The sequence below is a fragment of the Corapipo altera genome, unplaced genomic scaffold (assembly GCF_003945725.1).
Source record: "Corapipo altera isolate COAL_440 unplaced genomic scaffold, ASM394572v1 44b, whole genome shotgun sequence".
Taxonomy (NCBI): domain Eukaryota; kingdom Metazoa; phylum Chordata; class Aves; order Passeriformes; family Pipridae; genus Corapipo; species Corapipo altera.
Window position 1 is genome coordinate 1,950,008 of NW_020884932.1, and position 24,598 is coordinate 1,974,605.

The window sequence follows — 24,598 nt, forward strand, 5'->3', positions numbered from 1 at the left end:
TGAGCAACACAGATGTGCTCAAGCATCAAACTAAACAAAGGCCAACTGTCTAGATCCCAATCTCTGCCTGATTCTTCAAGATCTCTCTTCTGACACTGTTTTGTGAAGGACACCTGTTCGTCATCTCTGTAGAAGGAGGCTTTCTCCCGACTTTCACAGTGGAAGAGTTCACAGGCAGCAGTAATGCACAATTCCCTGACACTGTTATTCTCAACAGGAAGCTAGAAGGTCTGCCGTGGGGACAAGTAGACCCCTCATCACCCACTGTCACCTTGGCTTCTTTCAAAATAAGGCAAAAAAACCCCAAACAGTTCTTCATAGCAAAACTGACAACAAGTTTTTATTTGTAATTTGTGCTGTTATCAGTTTTGATTGTGTCAGTAACTTGGAGTGATTCTGAATATTGGTCTCTGCTTCACCAGCTGTTAACAGCTGCCAGCTGGATGTTCTTCAAGTAAACCATGCTATTTCATCAGGAAAAATGGCAATATAGCCTCCAAATAATGATCCACTTAGTACTGTGTTCTGGTGAGGCCCATGTCAAAATATTCTGAAGTTTATTGATACATCATGGGTTTTTAATATGGGTGAAGGTAGCTCTACTGTAAATCTTGGGGCTGATATCAGAGCATTGGAGCAAGATCTGAAGCTTTTACTCATGAGTATTTTCTCCTATGCTCAAGACAATTTATCCTATGGTCATGTACAAACAGTAGCACATTGATGGATAAACACTCTTCCTGCTGTGTCCTGTTTGGGAGCTGTAATTATTACTCAACAAATTACTGGATACCCTGCTGAGACAATATTTAATGTTACCTCAGGTGCACAGGAACTGATTAATTGAATACCCCTGTAAGCAGCCATTACATTTCAATAGATTTTATTGTTTTGTCTCCCCTCCATTGGGGACTTGGAGGGCTTTCTCATTGCTTAACTATCCCATGTCACAGTCATTTGTATCTAAAGCAGAGGGAGGAGATCTAGCCCTTCAAAGTCCATCTCGGACCATGACTTGGCTTCTGTGAGAGTGTGCACCGCATCAATTATTGTAGATCATGATGGTTGGTTCCTAAGCTGATGTGACTGAAGGTTTTCCTCCCCATCTAACCCATATATCAGATTAGCAAAACCATTTAACATGACTCTTGGTCACGAAAGAGAACAGTAATCAGGGCACTTTAGCCTCCCAATCCAAATGAGTACATCTGAGATGGAGCTCACCCCTCACATGGTGGTTGGGATCTGGCTAATCAAGATGGGTTAATGGGAAGATTACTTTGGACTGCTTGTGAGTTAATCCACAGCAAAATTCTAAATTAGCTGTCTGGATACAGAGAGCATTAGGGTATTTTATAAACCTTTTAAACTGTTCACACGGTTCATGTATTATTCTGCATTTTAAATCAGTCTCATGCAAATCAGCTCTATGGGAGGAAAAAGGGTTAGTTAGATCCTGATTTCTAACCTGCAGTTTTGCTTAAATTATATTTTTTCTACACCGATTTAAAGACCTGAAGCATAATTCTATAATCAGAACCTCAGATGGACTAAACCAACATGGTTGTTATGGCTAGGGAGTACCGTAATTCAGATCTCCTTCCACTGATGCTGCAGTAAAGGAAGAACTATTTTTGTTCTTTCATTTTGCTTTATTTGGTAGACTTCATCCTGCAGAGGATGTACATCTGCAGATAACAAAAGATAGTTTGGAGCTCCATGAATATATTTCTGTTAAAGCATAAACAAGTTCTTACTTTCAAAAGTGTTTTTTAATATCTGGCTGCTTAACACTGATATCTAGTGGGTTTTCAGGAAAGCGTCTGTGTCCCTTGTTGTGATGGTTTTTCAGGTGTAATTGCTCTCCCAGCTAAGCAACATTGTTACCTGGATAGATTACCTTAGGGTCCATGATCAGACGTGTGCCTGCACATGTGTATGATGACTTCTCAGCCACAACTGAAAATTAGCCACACATACATGGAAAAACTAATATGATGAACAAGTCCTCTTTCTTCTTTTCCCTCGTGCTCCTTAAAGATCTTAATTAATCTCAGTGGAAAAAAAATAATAATCAACTCTTAACCAATGCGTTTTTGCTTGAGACTCAGGAAGGATAGTTTTTAAGCAGCTCATGGTTGTTTGGTCATGTGGAATTCAATCAAATTCAGTGAGTGCTACATGCCTGAAACTATGCAAAGCAGTTTGAAATTTGTACATACAGCAGTGTATAAACATTAGGTATGAATGCTCTCTGCTTTCAGGTACTTTTTCATCCCACACATTGTACATGAAGAGGCACCAATTCTGCCGAGATATTTTTGTGGGAAGATGTCAGAAATTACAGTTTTCTTCCTGGCACCTTCCCAGACAAAATACAAAGCTTACAGTTTCTGTGAAAATTCTCTTGTCTTTCTTAGTATCTTTTCCTTTGTCTATTTTTCTTTTTGTCGGCCTATAAAGTCTTCTAATTGTAAGTAAGTAGTGTCATTGGTTTCTTGATTTCTTGGGTGCCTAAAGTGTGACTGCCCTTAATGTGGCCTCAAAGTACTGTATTTAATTCATGTCCTGTTACTTTGCCCAAGAACACTCAGGATTTCAGCAGCTGATTCTCATTTAGACTGTCAGTGTAGGTTAGGTCGGCAGCTTCATTCAGATTAGGAACATACTTTTGAAGTGAATCTCCTGTCTGTCTGTGATTGCTGCACTTTGGTTCACATCAAGAAGCTTTCTCAGCATGCAACAGTTTGACCCCTGTGGATGAAACTAGGCTGGAGTCTGTACCCTAGCTGCTGATGTGTGCTAGAGCTAATCACAAATAGCTCCCTGAAACACATACACTGTAAGTGTATATGTAGGTCCTCAACACCTCTGGCTCCACTTTAGACCTTCTCACCTATAGCTCCACTCTATTTGCTAATGTGGATGTTGCCTCTTGGATCTTCTAGTGTTCTGAGTGTGACTGGGCTGTGCTTGCTCTCTGCTCTTGGTCAACATTTCTGGGTGACACAGATGACTCCAAACAAGTCAGTCTCTAGTTTCATGTCTACACCAAACCCCTTATCATTACATGGCAAAAACATTGCTGCTATAAGACTTAACTACATATAAATAAGCATAAGGTGAAATGAAGATCAGAATTTTTCCTTCAAAAGTGGGTTGGCAAGATACTTAATGAATGAATGTGCAGCTCTTACTGACACTGGATGCTTAATTCAAAAGTCATCCTGCCCATGTTAAAGTCATAATTACCATCAAGTGAAAAACTTATCCATTTAGCTCATGTTACATTTATTTTAACTTGTTTATTTCTCAGTTTTAATGAGCTATCAGATTTCTAGTCCTCTGTTGTCAGGTGTCATTACTTCAGAAGGCTTGATCGGAAGAACCAAATCCCAAAATTTTCAATATCCCTCTTGATACAGTTCTTCGAATCCTTTTGCCCATGATAGGAAATGCAGTTAGGCTAACTTAGTAAATGCTTGAAATAATTGAATAAAATCCTACTTTGAGTACAGAACACAGAGATTCAAAGCAAATGGTTTCAAATTCAGAGATTAAAATAGAAATGCTACATAATTGGTCTTGGAGGAGCAGAAAAAAAGATTTCCTTTCATTGTGGTGAAATGCCAGCTTCTTTCAACTTCCCTTGCAGTGGTTCTGATTTTTTCATCATTCTGTGTTTTAAACCACAATTTAGATTTAATACTATGCCAAATGAGATAGTTTATCTTTGTCTGACTGCATATTTCTGCTTAATCTACTTAACAGATTTCTACTAGCTCTGTCAACCATAAACACAGCTCTACCCTTATACAGATTTGTTTCAGTGCTTGTGGCTGTGTGATTACCTCTCCCATCTTTGCTTCTGTAAGCTTTCTTTCATGCATAATGGCTTACAGCTCAGTAGTAGCTTCTCAAAAAAAAAAGTGTTTTGTATGCATGTGGTTATGCTGTTGGGAATATAGAATCCCTTCTTAATCAGGAAATGCATTTTGAGTATACAGCAAAACTACTACCGTGCAATACTTTTCACTGATACTGTATTAAAGTACCTCACAACATGGAGTGTCCAGTTTGCAGGGGGTTTTTTAGATACAAATAAACAAGCATAGTATTTTGCATATTCTCAAGTTGTGTAAATAGTTGTGAAATTGATTGCTCAGGCAGGTCCTGTTTTCCCCAGCCTTGCTCCCACTCAGCATGTGTTTAACATTGCACCTCTGTAAGTGGTTCCAGCTGGTCTTAGTCTTATTCCACATCTCTCATGGGTACTTTGAACTATTTATGCTAGTATCTACACTAGTAAATTAAGCGTGCCTGAGAACAGTCCTGGGAGCTGATGCCAACTGGCAGGAATCAGTGGGCTGCTGTGAAGTTTACTGACGTCTCTAGGCTGGGAAGAGTGTGGCTGGGTCCCCGTTGTACTCAGCTGCAGTTTGGTAGCCCTGCTGGAGCAGCACCAGTATTATGCCTTGGAACCCTTTTGCTTTTGGATAACGTGGACAACTGCAACCCAGGACCTGGGGATCTCTCCAAGTCTTACTTAATTAACTAATATAGGCATAGCTTTATTCAATGCTTGTGTGCTGTCTTCCAGGGAAGTTAATAAGTCCCTAAATCAGATTTGCAATTTAAGATTCATGTTTGTCTGAGATGGTGAGATTTCACAGTATTTTTGAAAGAAACATTTAAAATTATTCATGCTGCCTGGTTGTCATGCAAGTGAAAAACTGCTAATGACGTAAAGGGAATAGAAGTGAAATGAGATTCTGCATGGCTGTTCTGTGGAGCACTCTAATACTGAGCAAAATCAGAAACGTTGGACTTGAGATCAGCATCAGTGCTGTGTCATAGAAAATGGTTATGAAATTACTCCTTTCAGTTAACTTACAGTGCCAATTTCTGTGAAAATGAACTATGCTATGACCCAGCGTGAAACACTGAGAAAAATATCTGTCTTTGTTCCTGAATCAAGGAATAAAGAGAAATGAACATGTAACAAACATCGCTGATTTCTGTTATGGAGCTCTGTTTGCTGTTTTCTATTGCAGTGTTATGATTGACTTTGTTACTGAATTAGTGTGTGGTAAGAGAGCTCCACGTAACAATTTATGTCTCTTGGATGGGGATTTTGCACTGAGATAATAAGAAAAAGGTTGCTTTCACTCAGTCTGCTTGAGTAATGGTTTTAGTTGCCAAATCATTCTCATTTTCAGTAGAGAAAGGGGGAAAAAGTGCCTTTAAGCATAAATCAGACTATATGGCAAATAGTTCTCCCTTCAAATTATTTTCACACAATGCATTTTTTAGAAATAGTTTCAATTGATAAAACAGTATGTAGCAAGCCAGAAAGTTATGACTCCTTTTTTTTTTGCAATGATGTATTGTAATAAGGCATAGTCCTGTTTGAAGTTAATATATATCAACTGATATTTATTTAATTTAGGGAAAAGAATTGCAAGAGCAATAGATCATATTATGTTGTATTGCATTTTTTGTCCACTAAAATATGTTGTAACAGGAGCTGGTAGTGTTTTTTGCCGAATAAAGAAACAAAAAAAAGAAAAGGCTGATCAGTTGCTGACTAGCTCATCTCTTTTGAATGCCATCACCTGTATTGGATGTTCATCATCTTTCCATAATGAGCAAGATCAACTGAGAAAGGTGGGGAATTTTTCCACAGTGAAATAAAAGTGAGAAGATCAGGTAATGTTCTGGCATTAAATATCCTCCCGATAGGGAGCTTCTGTCTCAGTTCAAGATAATAGACAATGAAGCTCTAAGACAGGAGCAATTTAAATTACATTTTAATCAAGTCTCAGGAGGGAAGGTAGCATTATGTGGAACTGTTAATAGAAAAACAGCAATGTTTCTTACTCTGTCATTTGTGTGCATTATGCCTGAACAATCCGATAAATTAACAGATTATCTCCTAATCACTCTTCTGTGATGTTTTGAAAAAAATCCCATCCTACCTTCATGGCGCTTTTTCAAAGCAATAACATCACATAATCAGAGTCTCTGGTTGAATTTCATCTGAGGGTTGAAGGCAGTGTGAATGTAGGAGGCAATGTTTTTCTCACCACTGGATTTTGTCTTTGAATTTTTGGCTTCCTTAGACTTTTGTGCACACTGTCAATGTTGCTGGAAAGACCTGTAATCTGTATAGTAAATGCTAGAGATTTGGCCTAGAGTCCAGTGAGTAGGCTGCACTTTCATATAGCTTGTTCTTCTTTCGGAAGGCAAACTCAATCAGCAAAACATATCAAATGTAGAAATTATTTCGCATGAAGTATCACTGACAGAGATGAAATGGCAAGTGTGCTGTGCTAATCCCACTTCCCAGGCTGTAAATGGAAACTGCTGATTAAGAGCAGCAAATCAATTTGCTAACTATGGTTCTAAAAATAAGGTGTGCCGCAAATAGAAAATTAATGGGAAATGGATAATGTTGAATGGATTGATCAATGGAAATGTAAGAGAAGACAAATGATGTGTAACTTTACTTTTCCCTTGGCTAATCAACTTCATGCCCATATGTAACCAATAAAAGGAGAGGGAGAGATCACATTAATAAAAATTAACCAACCGCAGTTCACACCATTCCTCCACTACCCTGAGGAATTAGTGCAGGAAAGAGAAAAAATGTTTTACATGAAAAAAGCTTGTATTACCCAGAGTCTTGGTTTAGCTGAAATAGATCCACTGTGCACCTTACATTATCCCCAGTCCCACCAATCTATAATGAGGAGATACTGGGAAAGGATCTGTAGGCAGTGGCATTACTGAAGGGAGAAGGAGCTTGCACTGAGCTAGAGGAAATATTGAAAGGTGACCTGTTTAATTGTTCATTGCCATTGCTGGGTTTAATTTGCAGTGGTGCTCGGGATCGTGGTTTCACGTCATATGCTATCCCAGTGACTGATTTGGGATTACTTAGGGTGAAAGAAAATGGAGAACTTTGCTTCCTAAGGCTAGGTGATGTTAGTGAAATTTGGAGGAAACAAAGCAAAAATAGAACTCCACACCTCAGAGATGCAGTTGTGATGTGATCCAGATTAGTCTGAATGTCCTGCAGTTGTGCCGTGTTTTTTGAATTCCCTCCTCCTCCTTCTAGAGGAAAAGCAGACAGGTGATTCATGACCTTTTCTGGGAGACATTCAAATATGTCTGCATGAGGCTCCAGCACTAATCTGGTGCTCTTTGAGGAGGCAATTCAAAGCTAATGCCCCATTTCTTTCAGGAAATGTTAGCCAGCTTCTGACCAGGAGTTCCTCTAATCAGGAAGTTCAGGATTAAATCCAGCACAGAGTGAGGTCCTGATTGTGTGGCTGCCAGTGCTGTCTTCTGCAGGCTGCTCTGGGCACTCCAGCTGCTCTAGGAAGTTGACTGTGTTTTGGTAGACCAAAGATTTCATGAGCCCTCCCTGCAAAGTAGGCATGTCCTGACAGGTCTTGTTGGCTTTGTGCCACTGACTGCAAACATCACAGCATAACTTCATATTAAGATCACCCCATTTTCATGAAGCAGGTCCAATCCCAATGCCATCATTACAGGTCCCATCCCATGGCCATCATGGCTTTGCACAGGCTTTCCACAGTGAGGTATATTCCTCAGTGGCCAGAGTGTTTTGTCAGATCAGCATGTCTTCACCATATCCAATACTCCTTCTTGTGGCACTAATAAGATTCATGAAGCTTAAAGTGCAGTAAATTGTTTTTCCAAAACCATTTTATTTTCCTACATGCAAAACCAGTTTGTGATTGCTCCATAGTTGTTTTGGGGTGCTGAGATATATTCTGAGCTGAGCAGTGTATTTATTTAATTAATTAATTTCCTAAACGTAGATGAGTATAATAAACACAGCACCAGTCTCAAACAGGTCAGTGCTGATATCCAGCACAGTGAGACTTCTAGCTAAGATCAAATACAACTTACATCTAGTGCCATGAGTTTTCACAGGGCTTCACTTGATTACTTGAGGAAGGGAAGGTCTGAGATGGAGATCCAGGTATGTGCGTGAGATGACTTCTAGATGAGATGTGCAGTCGAACAAACCAGACAGCACATAAACAAAAACCTGGACAATTGCTTTGAGAGAGTGTATAAGTCAAATGAACCTGACAATGCTCTTCGTCTGTCTCTAAAACTAAGCAACCTTGAGGTTCCTGCATCAGGAGGTGACCGTACTAAAGTAGCATTTGTGTTGCATGAAGTGTCTGTGTTGTTGCCAGTGTCTGGATATACAGAGAGCTTTTAATCTGGCATGGCATGTCATCCCAAGGAGAACAATGTGCCTGAATCTTCAAAGATGATCTTGTCTCATCAGCTTCCAGTTGTGTTTATTGGCAACCTGCAGCATGTTGCCATGCAGCTGGTGTGCAAGCTGAGGAGAACGTAAGCAACGCAGTTGGGAGACAACACACACTGTTCCCACCCCCTCCCCCAAAAAAAGTCTGAAATAAAGTAGAAGCAGAAAAACACATATTTATGAGAATTCCACGTGGAAACAAAGCACAATAGAGAACCAATCTCTCAAATTACTATTTTTCTGGCAAACCTTCCCTCTTCCCTGATGCTTTCTCTTCAGCAAACTTCAACTGTAATTCCTTACCATCGACTAAGTTTTTTGGCAACCTACAGACATGGGTCTAGCCTGCAGCTGGCCTTTTTGGATGCTGCCATCCCGCAGGGAGGAGGTGCCAGGACCACCTTATCTTTGCTTTGCCATTACTAAGAGGCAGCTCTAGTAGTCCAGTAGCTCTATGGCAGCAGCATCCATTAGTTCAGGGCTGTGGCCAGGACACCCCAGCCATTCTCTGCATGCACAGCAATGAATGTTAGAACACAGGCTGCTGTTTTTGAGAGCAATGGCAAAGTATGCTTCAGGCCATGTCCTTCCCAGCCTATTACACTGGTAAGACAGCTTAACCTCCTGGTCAGCATTTCTTCCTGGATCCCCTGCTCTTCAACCTAGCACTGGCCTTTTTGCACAGCATCCAGGTCTTTCAGTGCATATTTTCTTTCCTAGGTGTCATGCCAGTAGTTCATGAGAGCTGGCTTTTGCTCCAGCAGATACAACCTGCTGACACTGAAAGCACTGCCTGTTTTCTCCTACTAATTGCATGCAAACTACTTGATCTGCTTTACTTTCCTGCTTCCCTCTGTCGGGACAGCAAATCAGGTGCATGCCTGGAAAACAGGCAGGGGTCATATTTGAATTCCATCTTTCCAGAGAGACCAGCATGTCAGAGAAGAACAGGAGGTCAAAGGGAACCTTTGCCCCTTCCAGTGTGCTTCAATCTCTCTGACTTCAGAGATGGCTTTTCTCTTCATTGCTTGGCCTTTCCTTTACTATGTCAGCATCTTTTGCATCTCTGGGCCAAGTGTGTCTTACAGTCTTCTTAAGCTGTGCTTTGTGAAGGTAGGATATTGTCAGTGCTCTGTGTCCAGATTAAAAAAATACTGGCAGAGGTTCAGACTGCAGTGAGTGCCACAGCTTTCCTGTGGGAACAGACTTTGTCCCTGCTTTTGTAAAACCAGATGTCAAGGATCAGACATGTGAAAAGGCAAACAGTTGTTATAAAGTAATTTAGTAAATAAAATAAGTGGATATCACATCGCCAGCTGGGGTCATTGCAGTGCTTGAAAGTCATTAGTCAGGCTCTGAGAAATCCTGAGATTGGTTTAAATAATATGAGATTAGAAAGTGCTTTTGGGGCTCATGTAGCTACTTTTCAATATTGAAGCATTAAGGGCTCACATGTATTAGAAACATATTTTTATTAAAAAGTAAAGCAGAGATTTTCAGTGAGGCTGCTTCCATGTTTGAAGAAAGTCACAAAATGTGGCAGAAGTCACTGAAACAGTTCCCTGAGTTTTTGATCTGGGAAGGATAGTGGCAGGAGCTCTCGATAGGTAAGAACCTGGTTCCTCTAAGTCCACAGGCACAGAGGCAACTGCTTCAGATTTATACCTGAGCATGCGAGACCAGAGTCAGAGTAGACTTCTGCTGACAAAGACTGGCACAATAAATTTATAATTAATCTTTTCTTTGTTTTTCTTCTAGTTCTCTCACATACCTCTTCATTTTTTCTGTCAGGCAGCAAATCACATGGCAAATCGTGGAGTATTATATAATGAACATGACCTTCATACACTCAGGGTCATGTCTTTTGCAGTAAAGATGATTATTTCTAGTCAACTCCATTTATATGCTGGCATGAAGATCCCATACGAAGATGAGCATTTTTTTTTGGATATTCATGTATCTTCAAAAATGATGAAATCTGTTAATTGCTGTAATCTCTAAGTAGCAATACTGAGGTACATTTTGATGAGTGTGGCCTGAGAATTTTAAAAATTCTGTATCTTCCTTATTGATACAAACTAAGTGCACAGCAGTTTTAATTAAATTGTCAATGTAGTGACAGTGATGTTGAGAAGGTAGTTACACAGCCATTCCTTTTTAATGATGTCTCTTCATGGTAATTAGGATAATTCCAGATTTATGAGGATTAAAAGAGCCATATACCTAAACTTGTTCTTGGAGGATCTTGTAAGAGACTGAAAGTATTGTGTCAGTGTAGTGAAACCAGAGGCAAGGTGATGACAGATGGATGATTCTCCCTTTCTGAAATCATGTCATGTGTCTTCTGGAACATTTTCACACCTATTGTGTGTATGGAGAGAGAGAGAGTGCAGGCTGCCTGTGGACACAGAGACTACACTAGCATGGAGCAATGATGGAAGAGTGTTTCTGAAGCAAAAAGGGGATATTGTTTATGGTGGTGAGAGAGTCTGCAACAGCAAAACCTTACCTGCTTTTTAAATGGGACTAATGATTTGGGGCACTTCAATCTGAAACAGTGTGAATGTCAGGGAGTAAGTTCTTGGAGGATTGCTAGTAGTAGCAGCCTGTCAAAATCAGAATGCTGTGACATTTCTGACATTGATGCTCAGAAACTGAGACCTTCGTAGCCAGAAAATGGGTCAGTGGATGTGCCTAGCAAGTTCACTTCCTTTTGTTCTCCACATTTTTCTTCACAGACCCTAGCCTCTTTATGTACAGAATTTCTATTCAGCATGTACACGTGTGCAGGCCAGTGGAGGAGGCCAGGTGGTGGCAATGCCATGTGCTCCTGCCTGCAGCCCCACCACCAGTGCCTGACCCAGGCAGGGTTAGCTCAGTGCTGCTATTCTCCATGTGCTAAGCTCTGTGCTGTCCCCCCACACCAACGGGATTTCCATTAATAGCCATGCAGTGTGTGGCTCATTGCTTCTCCCTTAAACAGCAGTGTGTAATTAAAGCTGGTAGAAAACAGGCCTCAAAACAGGAGCTAAGAAATGAGGCCTCTGGGTAGAATGAGAGAGAATGCCCTGTGCTGTGGCTCTGTCTTGTGTAAAAGGGGGCACCATACATTTCACCCAAGCCCTGATGTCTCCTGACTGTATCTCTGTTTGAATAACAGCCTTTCTATATATCAGAGTGAAGGAACAAGGAATTGCTATATAGATGTCATTCCTGTTCCTCAAGTACCTGTCTCTCCTGCACAGGGGGATAAATCACCATGCACTCACCGTAACATGTACTTAATAATTTTATAACTACTGCCTGCCTTTTCACATGTCTGATTCTTGACATCTGTTTTTACAAAACTAGACAAAGTCACACCTTGACTATCTGGATGGTGACACATTCACATGCTGAAATACTCAGCTCAAGTAAAATTGTTGCTGATCCCAATGCAACTCTTATTTGCTGGTTTGAGGATTTAATTCCTCAATGTAATAAACACCTGCCATAGCAGGAAGCCAGTGCCAGGAAGCCCTGGATTGCAGGCAATGGCCCTTCCCAACCACACTGGGGCTGAGGCTGCATCCAGTGTGGCTGAAGTTGAGCAGGAGCACAGGAGCCTTCCTCCTTCCCTGTACCAGGGCATGTTTTACCCATTGGATGTTAGCTTATGGGTACAGACATCCTTTCAACGAAAATCTCATTCGCTTGAGAATGCCTCATGGTTCTATAGGAAAATGCATAAGTGAAAATATAAACAGCAAGCAGAAAGTGGTAATTAATGTCCAGTGCACATGTGCAGCATCACTGATAATGTTGCCTGGTAACAGACGAAGGGATGGCAGAGCCTTACCAGGAGCCAGTGGCAGCCTGTGAGTCCTTTTCAAGGCTGGGGTTTTGCCCAGGGGGAAGAGAGAGCCCCACTGACAGCAGTCCCCTCCTTAACGACCCCCATTTACGGATGTACATGCATGCATACATGCATACGTACATTTCTTTTGGGGCCGAAAAATGCCATCCTGAATAAATAAATACATGCGCTCTCTCTTTTCATCTCATACCAGACACTTGTGTTTTGCTGTGAGGTACCTACAAAGGGCTTTGAATAGCAGCATGTTCCAATGAGGGAAATCTTCGCATCCTGTTCCTTTGATCATGATGGCATGGTGAGAAGGAAGCAGACGGTCTTCAGTTCTGTAACTAGGTAGGGTGCCCAACTTGACAAGGAAAAACAGTTCTTACCCTACCAATTTGCTTTTTATGACCTAAGGAGTGTTAGAACAATTTATGCGTTTGTAAGTGAATTAGAAAGAAGCTAGAAGAAAAAACCTGGCAAATTCCTCAGGAAACAGCATTTTTTTCAGTCCTTAGCATATTCTGCACTATGAAATTATAACCTGTTTTCCTTGGTTTTCTTTAGTATGTTTTCCATAGTTATAAGGCTGGTGTCATCTTATGTTCCAGCTGCAGTACATGAGACTGTTAATTAAAATTTGTATTCAGTGAATACATATTTTATTATTGCAGCAACTACCAAGGTCACAAAAATATACACTCCTAAATTTGCTCTTCTGGTCATCCCAAACAAAGATTTTTGGTTCAGCCACTCTCAGTCCCACCCGGTGGTGAGAAATCAAAGCCCAGGATGGAGTCCACCCAGAAACATCACTCATTGTCAAGTAATGGTTTGTTGCTCTCAGGAATTTGCAAATGTTTTATTAAAATGTGGCAGTGGCTAGAAATGAAATAAAAGGATTTTTAATTTCTAAAAAGCCTGTAAGTAATTACCAGTTCTTGCCTAGGAAACTATTCAACTGCAGTAAAGCCTCAGACCTTTATTAGCACCTACCTCTAGCTATTTTTTAGAGTGTAGAAGATTAGAATTAAGAAAACCTATTAGACAATTGAATGCCAGCTTTTACAATAACTGTAATCTAATAAAAGATTAATGCATCACAGCAGATCTGTATATGTTGCCAGTAGAAGGTTTTAGACTGAGCTGTTAGAGGTGTCAATTTCATCACAGGCTAATGAGTAGATAAATAAAACAAGCTTATCATAAAAGAGTGTCAGAAGGCTTTTTTATGGTAATAAAAATTAATTGCCTACAATCAAAAGTGAAAATATGAGTGCACAAGGGAGATCCATTATTTGAAGGGAATCATAAAAATTGTTAGGAGAATTAAAAAGTTACAACACAAACAATGTGACACCTTTCACCACAATCTCAGTATCCTATGAACAGCAGAGATATCAGCTTTGTTTTGAAATTATAGCAACATTAATTGAGGACAATAAAGAATAAAAATGTCATCTTTTAGAGGCACTCTCAATTTATAGACTGTATTATTCAGAGACCAAGTGCTAAATCCACCAAAAGCCATTTCATGTTTAAAATCCTGACTCGAACAACTTTGCAGGACTGATATGCAGCCACAATTCTAATTACTTGCAGTACACAGGATCCATGGATTTTCTATTTGTTTGGGATTATCACAGCAGCAACGAAAAGAGTATTTCTGAGCAAGAGACATAGTGAAATATTACCTTGCAGACTGAGTAGCCATGAGATTGGAGGGAAGGTTAGACACCCTGAAAGGTGCTTTTCTGCAACTCTGAAGCCATGAAATTGAACAGCAGCCAATCCCTTTAAAAGACTGTGCAGTAATGAGCTGTAAAAAGGGGGGTAGTTGGGGGGGGGGCTGCTTTATAAACAGTAGGAGAGACATTTTGGCTAGCAGACAAAGTCCTTCCAGCATTCATGAAGAAGCACACATCGTTTTCCTGCTGGGATGCTGCCCATTAGCATCAATCCAGACCACCACCACTCTTACAAAGGAGTATTTTACACTAATGACATTAGCAAATATTAATTCAGATAGCACCTCATAACCTTATCATGTGCGGTTTATTATTACTAAACAGAACTGTAATCACAATAACAAGATATCTGAAGTAAAGTTAGGACATGGAAATGCAGCATACCTCCATAACCTGGTATCAGGTTGATCATCCGATCTTAGTAGGAACTTCAAGCCACAGCAGTTGGGTTGATGTTTAATAATGCAAAATACAACTTTGTGACTCTCTACGCTGAGCAAAGACTGTTGATTTTCCTTTTCTTATTTGCTGTTATCCTACTGTAGTGTTTTTCCCAAAGAGCTGCTCTTGCCATACAAAACACATGGCAGTGTCAATAGCTATAAGGAAATTATTCAGTGGAGGTTGCTGTAAACAGTGTCCTCTCTCATTCTCAATGTAGAGCACAACCTGGTTTGGTAGGGTTTCTCCCTGGCCACATGCTCACTTTGAATGTTTTCTGATGACAGTCTAGCAGACTAAATGACAATCATCAAAACTTTTTTTTAATGCTGTAATGTGAAGTGAATTGAACCTCAGCAGCCATGGGGGAGTGACAAAGAAAAACAGGTAGGCACAGCAGGATGGACTTGGGTACCATCTGGCTTTCAGAGTTTTTCATTACCTTGGTTTTCACATTTTCTCCAAATTACTTCTGCTAGGAGGGGTTACCCTCATGGAAATCAGATTGCTTTTATAAGGTACTAGATACATACTAACATACTTCACTTTACGTGTTCACATTTGATGATCTCTGTCTGGGAACTCGTGATTTACATGGGTGTGGGAGAAAACTTATGGAAAAGTTCATTTTTTCTTGCGCATAAAATCTGATACATTTCTTATTCTGGCTATTTTTTAAGATCTGTGCTCTTTGGACCGTATTTTTCTACCATTTTACCTCAAAACATTAGTTCCTGGGAGCTGAATTTGTTTCAGAAAAGGAGTGAGACAGCAAATAAAAAATTAAGAGTTTTTTCCTGTAAGTTATTTCATTCTGGACATTGAGAAGTGAGTAACCTTCATAATGTCAAATTTAGAAGCACGTAGACCCTGTTTGCTTCCATTTTACCCATGGTTGATCCAGCACGTTGTGCTTAGCCAGGGATTATTTAGATAAACCTTTAAAAGTTTGGCCAGTTTCATCAGTCTTTGTGAGCCTATCGGGCCCATCTAGTTGTTTTGGAAAGCACCAAAATCAGATCCTTAGGATGTTTTTGTTTCCAACAAGCTAAAAATTCTAACAAACAGAAGGGTTTATCTACTGGTGGCTAAGGTATGGTTTCATCTTAGTAAAATATTTGAGATAGTATCTTGGCTAATCCACTTCTTCCTAGATGCTGTTATCTGCAGCACGACTGATTCTGGAATTATAAACCTGATGGTGACCTTCTGTGCAGTTATGTATTTCTTCATGTCACCCCTGCACTCTCGAGTGCCTGTGACTTTATGGTATTTTCAAGGGAAAATGGCTCATAAGGATCTTGGGTAGCCAAATCTTTGTGTTCACTTGTATGTCAAAGCTGTTGAAACTGGAAGGTTTCTCGTGTGCCATATGTATCCATGTTGCATATACCTCCACCATCTATGGCACAATAATAAGAACAAGATGTGGGCCTAGAAACTGACAAAAATGAAAACCTCAAAGCTGCCAAATTAAGTAAATTTGTCAGAGAAGCAGTGAAAGCATCTGCAGACTGCATCTCATGAATTTCATAACGAAGAGAATTCCACCAAATTGGGGCCAGGCATATTCCAGATGGCACAGATGGTTTAGCAAGTGACAGATTGGAAACAGAACCCAAATTATGAGCAAGTACATAAACAGAAATCAGAATTTCTCCAATAGGTAGGAGTCAAAGTCTGAAGAGTCTTCAGAGACAATAATAACATGTTAGTTTTAAGCCTTAAAAGGTAGCCAAGTTGAATGCCTGAATAAGGATGGAAGATGACAAGTTGCGAGAAGAGCATGCAACTTTTCAGTAGCTGCCAAGTTTGGAGTAGATTCTCAACAAAACAGAGAGGCAGAAAATGGCCCCCCAACTGCAGCTATAATCCAGCCTGGAAACTGCAGATAAACAAGTCAAGATTTCATTAGCTGGCTCATTGCAAAACCAGTCTGAAAGCTGGATGGAAAAAATGACATTGTTTTGTCTTCTTTTTTTAATCAAAATGTAATTTGGACTGGCTTGTATGTGAGCCAATTTATAGATGGGTGAAAATGTGCAAATCATAAAAACAGTAAGTACCCATGACCATGTGAAGAAAATGTGTGAAAGCAATAGGAGCAATGAAAGAAGGATGAGAAGTAAGAATATTTCAATATCAGTAATGGAGGGAAGGAAATCACAGCAAAGCTAACCCTCGAAATGGCATGTAGGGAAAAGTGAGAGGAATCTTAGCTCAGAGTTAAACAAAGACTGATTATTTTATACTCCTAGTAATAAAAGCCACCATATGTGTTTGTCTTTAAATTCAAGACACCAGGACATTTTAATTAATAGAATAATAATGCTAATTGCATGGTAGGGGCAGTATAAAATTTTGAGTGGGAAAATTCTAATTATAGGTTTGTGTGTGTGTGTATGTACATATGTTAAGATATATATTTATATACACAGACACATAATATGTATGCATAAAATTTTATGGCTGCAAATGTCTCCTACTGCCTTTAAGCCAATGGTAATAAAGCTTCCAAACAGCCATCCTCTTCTTAGCAGTGCTGTCATCCACTACTGGTGAATCCCTGCATATTAAACACAGGCTATGGTTCTTATTCATGTATGAGGGTTGCTCTTGTGACCCAGTAAAGGACTTCTGTAGAATCAGAGTGATGTGGAACATGCTGTGGAGCTGGCATGCTCTCCCTTAATACCTCCAAGACTTCTCCTGGCATTATGGACAAGGAGTAATTTCCTGGGAAAAGGGAATAGTAATAAAACCAGTAGTGGTTTGGTTTTTCAGGCATGATTAGCTCTTCCATGTCCTTTTGCAGAGGGGCTGTGGACATTCTCTTCCTGCTCGTTTTATGGAGATGAACATGTTCCATCTCCTAGAGCCATCAACAGCCACATGAAGAAGGCTGGAGAGCTCAGTAGCTCTGCTGTGTCCCACCGTGCACACGTACATTCCCCTTCAGTTTTCAAGGTTGCAGAGGGTAATTTAATCTGGTAGGTTTTGTTTATGCTTCTTTCTGGCCAAGTGCGCAAAATACACATCCCTGGAAGCCAGGTCAAATTCTAGGTTTGTTCTGAAGATGTGGTTCTGGGGAACTGACTGACAGCAGGGCTTGCTCTATAGTAGTTTGTTGTAAAGCTCTCCTGTCACCCACTGTCAGAAAACCTTTTCTTCAAATAGAGTATGTGTAGCCTATGAACAGACCGTAAAATGTCTATTTGAGAAAATTAAGTGGAAAAAAATAAGCGTATTTAAGTTAAGTGGATTTTGCCTACTGGCCAGGCACGTCACCTCTTTTTTTCATCTCTTAATCTGGTCTATCTGCAATACCATCTCTGTACCGCCTCCCTGGTTTCTTATTTTCCTGTCACTCTCTGCCCTACTCCTTGTCCCACTGCCTTTCTGAATGTCTTTGATATTCAGATTGACTCAAATATGCTCTCAGATCAAGCAGCGGAAAAATGGCAGTAATTTAAGTCACAAAGGCCCATGCACATTATAAATCCCAGATAAGCGCTAGAGGTTTCTCTCCGTATCTGCCTGCCTCCCCTCCAAACATTGCCAGAATGTTTTCAGGGTCTGGTACTGCATAACTCCACTATCTTTCCTGAATAAGGGAGAAAAATTCCCTGTAGGTGGAGAACGCAGAGACCCCAAAGCCTCTTTTCTCCTCTGATGTGCAGCACGTGCTGATCGCGCAGGAAGGAGGGGAGGGAGCACCGCCGGAGGGAAGTGCATGCTTCACTCCTTGGATATAGGCAGCAAGCCTGTGGCTTAATGAATCTTTGGCTTTCATCTGAAGAGGGGCTCATACAACATCCTTAATTGGATTTCTCGGAAGAACTGTACGTCCCAGATCATTGCCTGGAAGGGGAAGGTGGTAACAAAGGTGGACAGGCAATATATGATGTTGCTTAAAGGAAAGGTGAGGTACTGGGTTTGAGACAGTGTCAGCCCCAGCGTTGTGTGACAGCTCTGAAATAATGGCAGCGCATTGCATGGGGCCTACCTCAGTGCCTGCAGCTCAGGCACAGCAGGACACCCTATTAAAAATATGAGAAAACTGCCAGCCTTCCTGCAACAACTCGGCCTCCTGTGTGACAATTTATCCAACCCCAAAGGGATGACAGCATCACTGAGGGATATCTGTGTTCCCACCTGGCTCCCCCATTGCTCACCCTCCCTGAAGTTGTGCCATCCATCTTTGGGCTCACCCTGCTAACCCCACTGTCTCCATGAGGCATGTGATATGGATGCTGGGGGCATTGGCAACTGGTCCCGTGGGAGCACCCTGTCATGAGGTAGGAGCCTGCATTAGGGCTATGCCAAGAAGCAAGCAATTGGCAGCAATTAAATGTGGATTTAGGCTGTGGTCACCACACCTCTGAGAAGACGATTAAAGGAAAAATGCATTGTCATGTTCTCTGTTTAGACAAAAATGTTTAAAATCTCCAACTCTGTCCCGCTATCTGTGGAGGTGGTGATGTTCTTTCAGTAGAGGCTTGTGAAAATATGTGATGGGCTTTCACTAAGTGAGAAGAGGCAGATACCAGGAATTTTCCTGATGGCTGGGAATTCCCTGTAGGTCCCTGGATGACCATATCTTGCACTTGCTGGAGTTGCTATTGACTTCAAAGGAAACAAAGAAACAAATGGGATTTCTGTGTGTACGATGGCTTTGTCAGAAAACAAACGGAGTCTTCACACTAGGAGCAGATTATCTGACTTGACCTTTTTCTGTTTTTCCTTATTCCCTCTGTTATGACTGCTAAATTTTGTAAGTAGTTTTGTTCTTTCCCTTTCCCAGATCTACTTCAGATGCTTGATCCTTCCTAGTACTTTCTGTCGGACCTCACAGTCTGTTGCCATGGAAATTCAACTTTGTAACTTCACTGATGGATTAGGTAAAAGACAAAAGATAAACTGACTAGGAAATGAACCTTCATTTGCTAGAAGAGCAAGACTGGGCATGACTATGTTGCTACCAAGCCTGAGGAAGCCACTGAAAGCAAAGTCCTGACTCTGAATTTGCCACATGATGCCTGGAATCGGGCTCTGGCCCAGCTTGTGTGTGACAGCACCAGGAAAGTGTTCTAACTGGCAGCCCGATGCCTTTGCCCACCATGGGTGGGTCACATCTCATTAACAGATGGGTGCCAGAATTTCATCAGCATGAGGAACCCTGCTGGCCAGAGCTGCTAGGGCTCCAGTGGTCTATATGGCTTCACATCCATGATTTACCAAGCCAAAGTACACAAGGCTCCCTGAAACAGTTAAGTTTCAGTAGAAAGTTGTATAGAAATCCCACAAGAAAGGGTCTCTATTGGAAGACAAGGCCAGATGTCCATGTAATATTTTTATCTTATTGCATCTAATTTTTGGTGTAGAAAGTTGTGAAGGGTACTCCTTGGATTGCTTGCCCCCAAGTGTTCATGTGAGGATTTCAATGGCTCTCAGAAGAGGGTGGGTGAGCAGTGCTGCTGCCCTGTGCAATGCTGCATGTGTTGCTGAGGGTGCGTGGATCTGGCCAGATGTGCAGCACTTTGCTGATCAGCTCCTGAGATCCCCGTAGCATCCAGGATGCTGTTTGACATTTTGGTACAATTTGACGACTTGCAGCGTGTGCCCAGAGCATTGTATTGATGTCACTTTGCTGGATGTGGGCCAAGCATCCGAAGGGCAGTGAGTTGGTTAACATGATAATCACGTTGCATCCTAGTCTCTCCATATGACAGATCTTCTTTCCATTCCTGTTCATGGTGCTGCCACATTTTTCTCTAAGGGTGAATGTGACTTAAGCAAAGTGGCAGAAGGGAAACAGGCTAGTCAGAGTTCATCAGGGAGAGGAGATAGCTATGGTGTAAAACAGTAATATTTGTGATAATAAAACATCAGGAGCAACTCCCACCACTGCTGGATCCAGTCTGTTTGGTCTGATAAAACTTTTAAGACTGGGAATTCCAATAAGCAACAGGAGTGCTGAAAAATTAATATCCAGTGAGGGTCAAGAAGTTTTGGGGTAGCAGGGACTTCCATGTCCAAGCCAACAAAAAAAAAGGGAGGACTACCATACCACCAAGAGGTGGTGGCTCTTCTTTGAGGGATGAGAGCCACAGCAGCTGGAGAATGTGCAGCTGGCTGCAGGCAGTGTTTAACAGCTGGTTTAGCATCCAGCCCTACTGAAGGGCAGAGCTGTCCTCATGCCATGGGAGTTATTTGAGTTCCCAGCATGATTTCATGCTCCTGCCAAGGATTAGAGCAGTGTGGGGCCTCTGCCATTCTGTGGGGGCACAGTAGGACAAAAAAGATGGTACAAAATTGAGAGCCAAGGTAGGTTTTATCCAAAGTCCCTTTAGATTGGTGAAAATCTTTCCACTGATGGCAGTGGCCTCAGGATCAAATCCTAATCTTAGCATCTTGCCTTGAACAAACATGAATCTTTTTTAGTCCTAAGAATTTGCCAGCATTGCCAGCCCTGAAATGAACTCTGGAGTGTCCACTGTACCTGCTTCTCCTGGGCTTGTGCAGGCTGAATTGGGTGGTGTTGCTCTGAGCTCCATGGGACAAGGTCTCTCAGTTGCTACATACTGGGAGTGGGCTTAGGTTCATGGAGACTTGCTTCTGGCTGCTTTTTCAAATTTCTTGGTCACAGCTTGGCCTCATGAACAAGCAGAGCATAAGAAAGGAAGAGGGCTGTGATGCACCTATCCAATTTCTTCTTTATTGCAAAAATGACATGAACCAGCAATTCTTTGCTATTGAATTGGATGTTGTATTTTAATGGAGAATATAGTAACATCGCTCATGCCATGCATTTCCCATCATCAGTATGAAATAGAATACTGATTGATATGATCAGTATTTGACTGGCAAAGCTGTAATATCACCACCTAAACCAGAAGCACTTTTGACTCAGTGGCAGAATCCTTTCTTAATGTAGCTATACAATACTTCAAAAATATTTGCAGTGAATTTATTTCCAGTTGGATCTAAATCCTCCAGGAAACTCTAAATTTATTACCTCTGTCATGCGCAAAATACCTTCTTTATACCTCATATCAGCTTCCTTTCAAACCAGGTGGTACTTAGAGTTTATGGCATACTACATTATAGTCACTTACCATCATACATATTGTGTTCTTCCATGGCTGTAAATGTTAAAGGACATCTTTCTGCCCTACTTGAAAGGAGGGGGAGAGCAGAAAACACATGTATTAGCAAAATTGCTGTCATTTTTTTCATCACATCAAGGTTGAAATAACCAATCCATTAAAAGAGGGGTAATACATCATTCATTATTTGCTGCTTGCTATGGCAAGCCACTGGCTCAGCACATACAGACTTATGGATTTGGTACTTGGAAAGCTGTAATGAATGTGCAGTTGTGTTGTGATAAGCAAAATTGATGCTAATATTTACTGCTCTATGCAACTGCTATGTATCAACTGTTTCCCCCTCCCTTCTTATTTGCCCCCCTCTGTACTTGCAAGCAGATGTTCCAGCCATTTAATTTCCACCCCGATTATCACTCAGTAGCAAGCTAGTCAGCAGAGGCTCCTACCCTGTAGAGGACAGAAACCTGAGGGAGGTTGGTTTACCATGCCACTGTGCCCTCGTCTTTGGCTGCTGTTGTGCCTGTGAGTGAGGGCAGCTCTGTGTACTTCACTCTCCACCTATTATTTTAATGAAAATATATTGGATCAACTGGAGGATATCTTGCTGTGCAAAGCAACAGTGAAACCTGGCATCAAATGCTTTGAACTATTGTAACAACATAATATCTTACACTGGTGTATAGAGATTATATTTCTTATTTTTATATCTAGAAAGACACTAAAAAGTGTATGTAGTAGGTAGGTAGATAGATGAGATAGACAGACAGATCTGTTAGTATATTCTTAAAAAGCCAGTTTGTTGCAGCATCCCATAGTAAGACCCTTTATTTAGGCCCCTGCCCCACTTTGGGTGGGAGGAGGCCAGGACACTGTGGGGACACAACAGGCTCCATCCTTGTGCACCCAGGAGTAGCCCTTCTGCAGCTTCATAAGAGGGTTCCTTTGGCAAATCCTGGAAAGGCAGTGATGGGCTGGGCAGCATAACTGATGTAAAGGCTTGAGTGACTTTCCATGTGTTCGCTGATGTTCCTTGCATGCAGCTTCTGAGGTTCCTTTTGACATAAAACAGAAGTGTCCACATGATGTCTAGTTCTTCATGCTCACCTGTCTGTAGACACAACAGGGTGTGCTTGTGGCTTGGTGTTTATAGTTTCTGGACTCATTAACTACATGTTCAAGAAGTGGATCCGTAAAACTAATGATGCATCAGTACTCCCTATGGTACAGACATCATTCCTGTACTCTTATTTTTGCAATATGGACAGCAAGAGCACACTCCAGGGTTTGTTGTGGCCAGAACATAGAGCTTCATACACATCCCAGGCAGTTGAGCCTATACTAAATCACCTGCCCACTAGAAAGGCTGGAAGTAACACAGGATACCTTGCCCACTGAATGTAACTTTTTTCGTATTCAGTACAACAAAATCTTGCCTATTCTCTATTGGGATATATCCATCAGCCCTGATGACTGCCTGTCTCTTCTGCTCCTCACTAACATCTATCTGATCTGGTTTTTTTAATTGTTGCTTCTACTGCAGTATATCATTATTTTTGGGGTTTGAAATCTTTTTCTAATCAAATTTCCCTGTTTTCCTGAATGCTGAGTTGCAGATGCTTTATAACTACCATTATCCTATTATTTTAAAATAAGAATGCTGTATGCTCACTGAAAGTCTGAGCAGCAAACTTCATCTTAATTTGTCTGTCCACCTCTCAGCATTCCCATGTCAGCCACACTAGGGAAATGGGGGTTGTGTGGATGCACCTTGGAGACAAATCCCCATAAACATGCAAACACTGTCACCCATTTCTAAAGAGGAACAGCTTCACTATTACACTTGGTTTCTCAAAATAGCCAAAAGGTATCAGGACCCATAAGGGTCCTAATCTGCCCTCAGCTTCTGCAACCCCTGTGATTTCAGTGTGTTGCAGGTGCCTCATGGATAGGCAGATCCTGCTTCCCCTTGTGTCTTGTTATGCCCTGATCATCATCAGAGCGCCAGGGTGAGATTGAACCTGATGAGGAAGCCTGATGGCACAGGGGGACTATGCAAGCTTTTTGTCTTAGGAGCATGAAGCAAAAATGGCAGAGCAGGCACCTGGGTCCTTGAGAATCTGCTGTCTTCTGCCCACAACACTTGTCCTTGATCACTGCAAAAAATGCATTTCAGCATCTCAACATCCCTTCCTTCTAGATGTAGATGTGGGCATTTGTGTCTCAGTATTTCTATATCTGCCAGGAGAGCTTGAGCAGGAGCAAAACAAGTCATTCATGGCTCACTAGAGCAGTGAGTGGTTGCAGCTTTTGACAGCGTGACAACTGAGTAATAATATGTTTTCACATGTGGCCCCATGTGATATCCTCAATGTCTTCATGCTGTCCCAGGGAATGACATGTGAAATGGGGTAGTTACATGGTGTTTCATAACCACTGCCTTTAGCTAAGGATGTGCATGCAGTTAGGCTGGTCAGAAGGTTTTCCAGTGCAAATAATTTTTAGCTAAAAAGGACTAGAGTTAAACCAGCTTTTTTTGTTTGTCTGTGTATCTTGCATGCAGCAAAACAAGCTGTTTTTTAAGCACCAGACTTGAATTCCTGCTTGAACCTTCCATTATGAGCACTTGGAGTTGGGGCTTTTACTTCCAGTGGCTAGAACTTTTAAAAATCTCATTTGCTCTTACCAAAGCTGCAGAAGACAAGCACAGGTACAAGTGCTCATCAGAGAATGAGCCAATGACTACAATGTCCCTGCAATGCCTAATACAGTGAAGGCCCCTCATCCAATCAATGTGTCTCAATGTGAAATGCATAAATATATCAGATGATGATTGTTGTGGGTTTACCCCGGCCAGATTCTAGGCACTCACTAAAATCATTAAGAGCTGGGAGGAGTCACACAGGCAAAACAAAACTCAACGTGAGAATGGTACTAAAATTTATTACTAACAGGATAAGAGCTAAAGAGTGAGAAATAAAGCAGTCTTGAAAACAGTTTCCACCCACCCCTCCTTCCTTCCATGTTCTCCCTCCTCCCCCCCACATCAGTTCAGGGAAAGAAGTCCACCCCTAGGGCAACAGGTCTTCCAAATCTGCTATCATGTAGGTCACTCTTCCATGGGGTGCAGGGGGTCTCTGCACCTCGA

General features: G+C 41.3%; 1 protein-coding gene across 6 annotated transcripts in view; it reads left to right on the plus strand.

Annotated features, from left to right (window-relative positions):
- TMEM108 (transmembrane protein 108) overlaps positions 1-24,598 on the plus strand; it is a 162,230-nt gene that overhangs the window by 106,195 nt on the left and 31,437 nt on the right. The window contains exon 1 of one of the 6 annotated variants that reach the window (XM_027659527.1): positions 19,178-19,242. The exons of the other annotated variants lie outside the window; for them this stretch is intronic. Coding sequence (XP_027515328.1) covers positions 19,206-19,242 — 37 coding nt within the window. The 5' untranslated portion in view covers positions 19,178-19,205. Of the gene's footprint in view, positions 1-19,177; positions 19,243-24,598 lie in introns of those variants that run through there. 6 annotated transcript variants of the gene reach the window in all.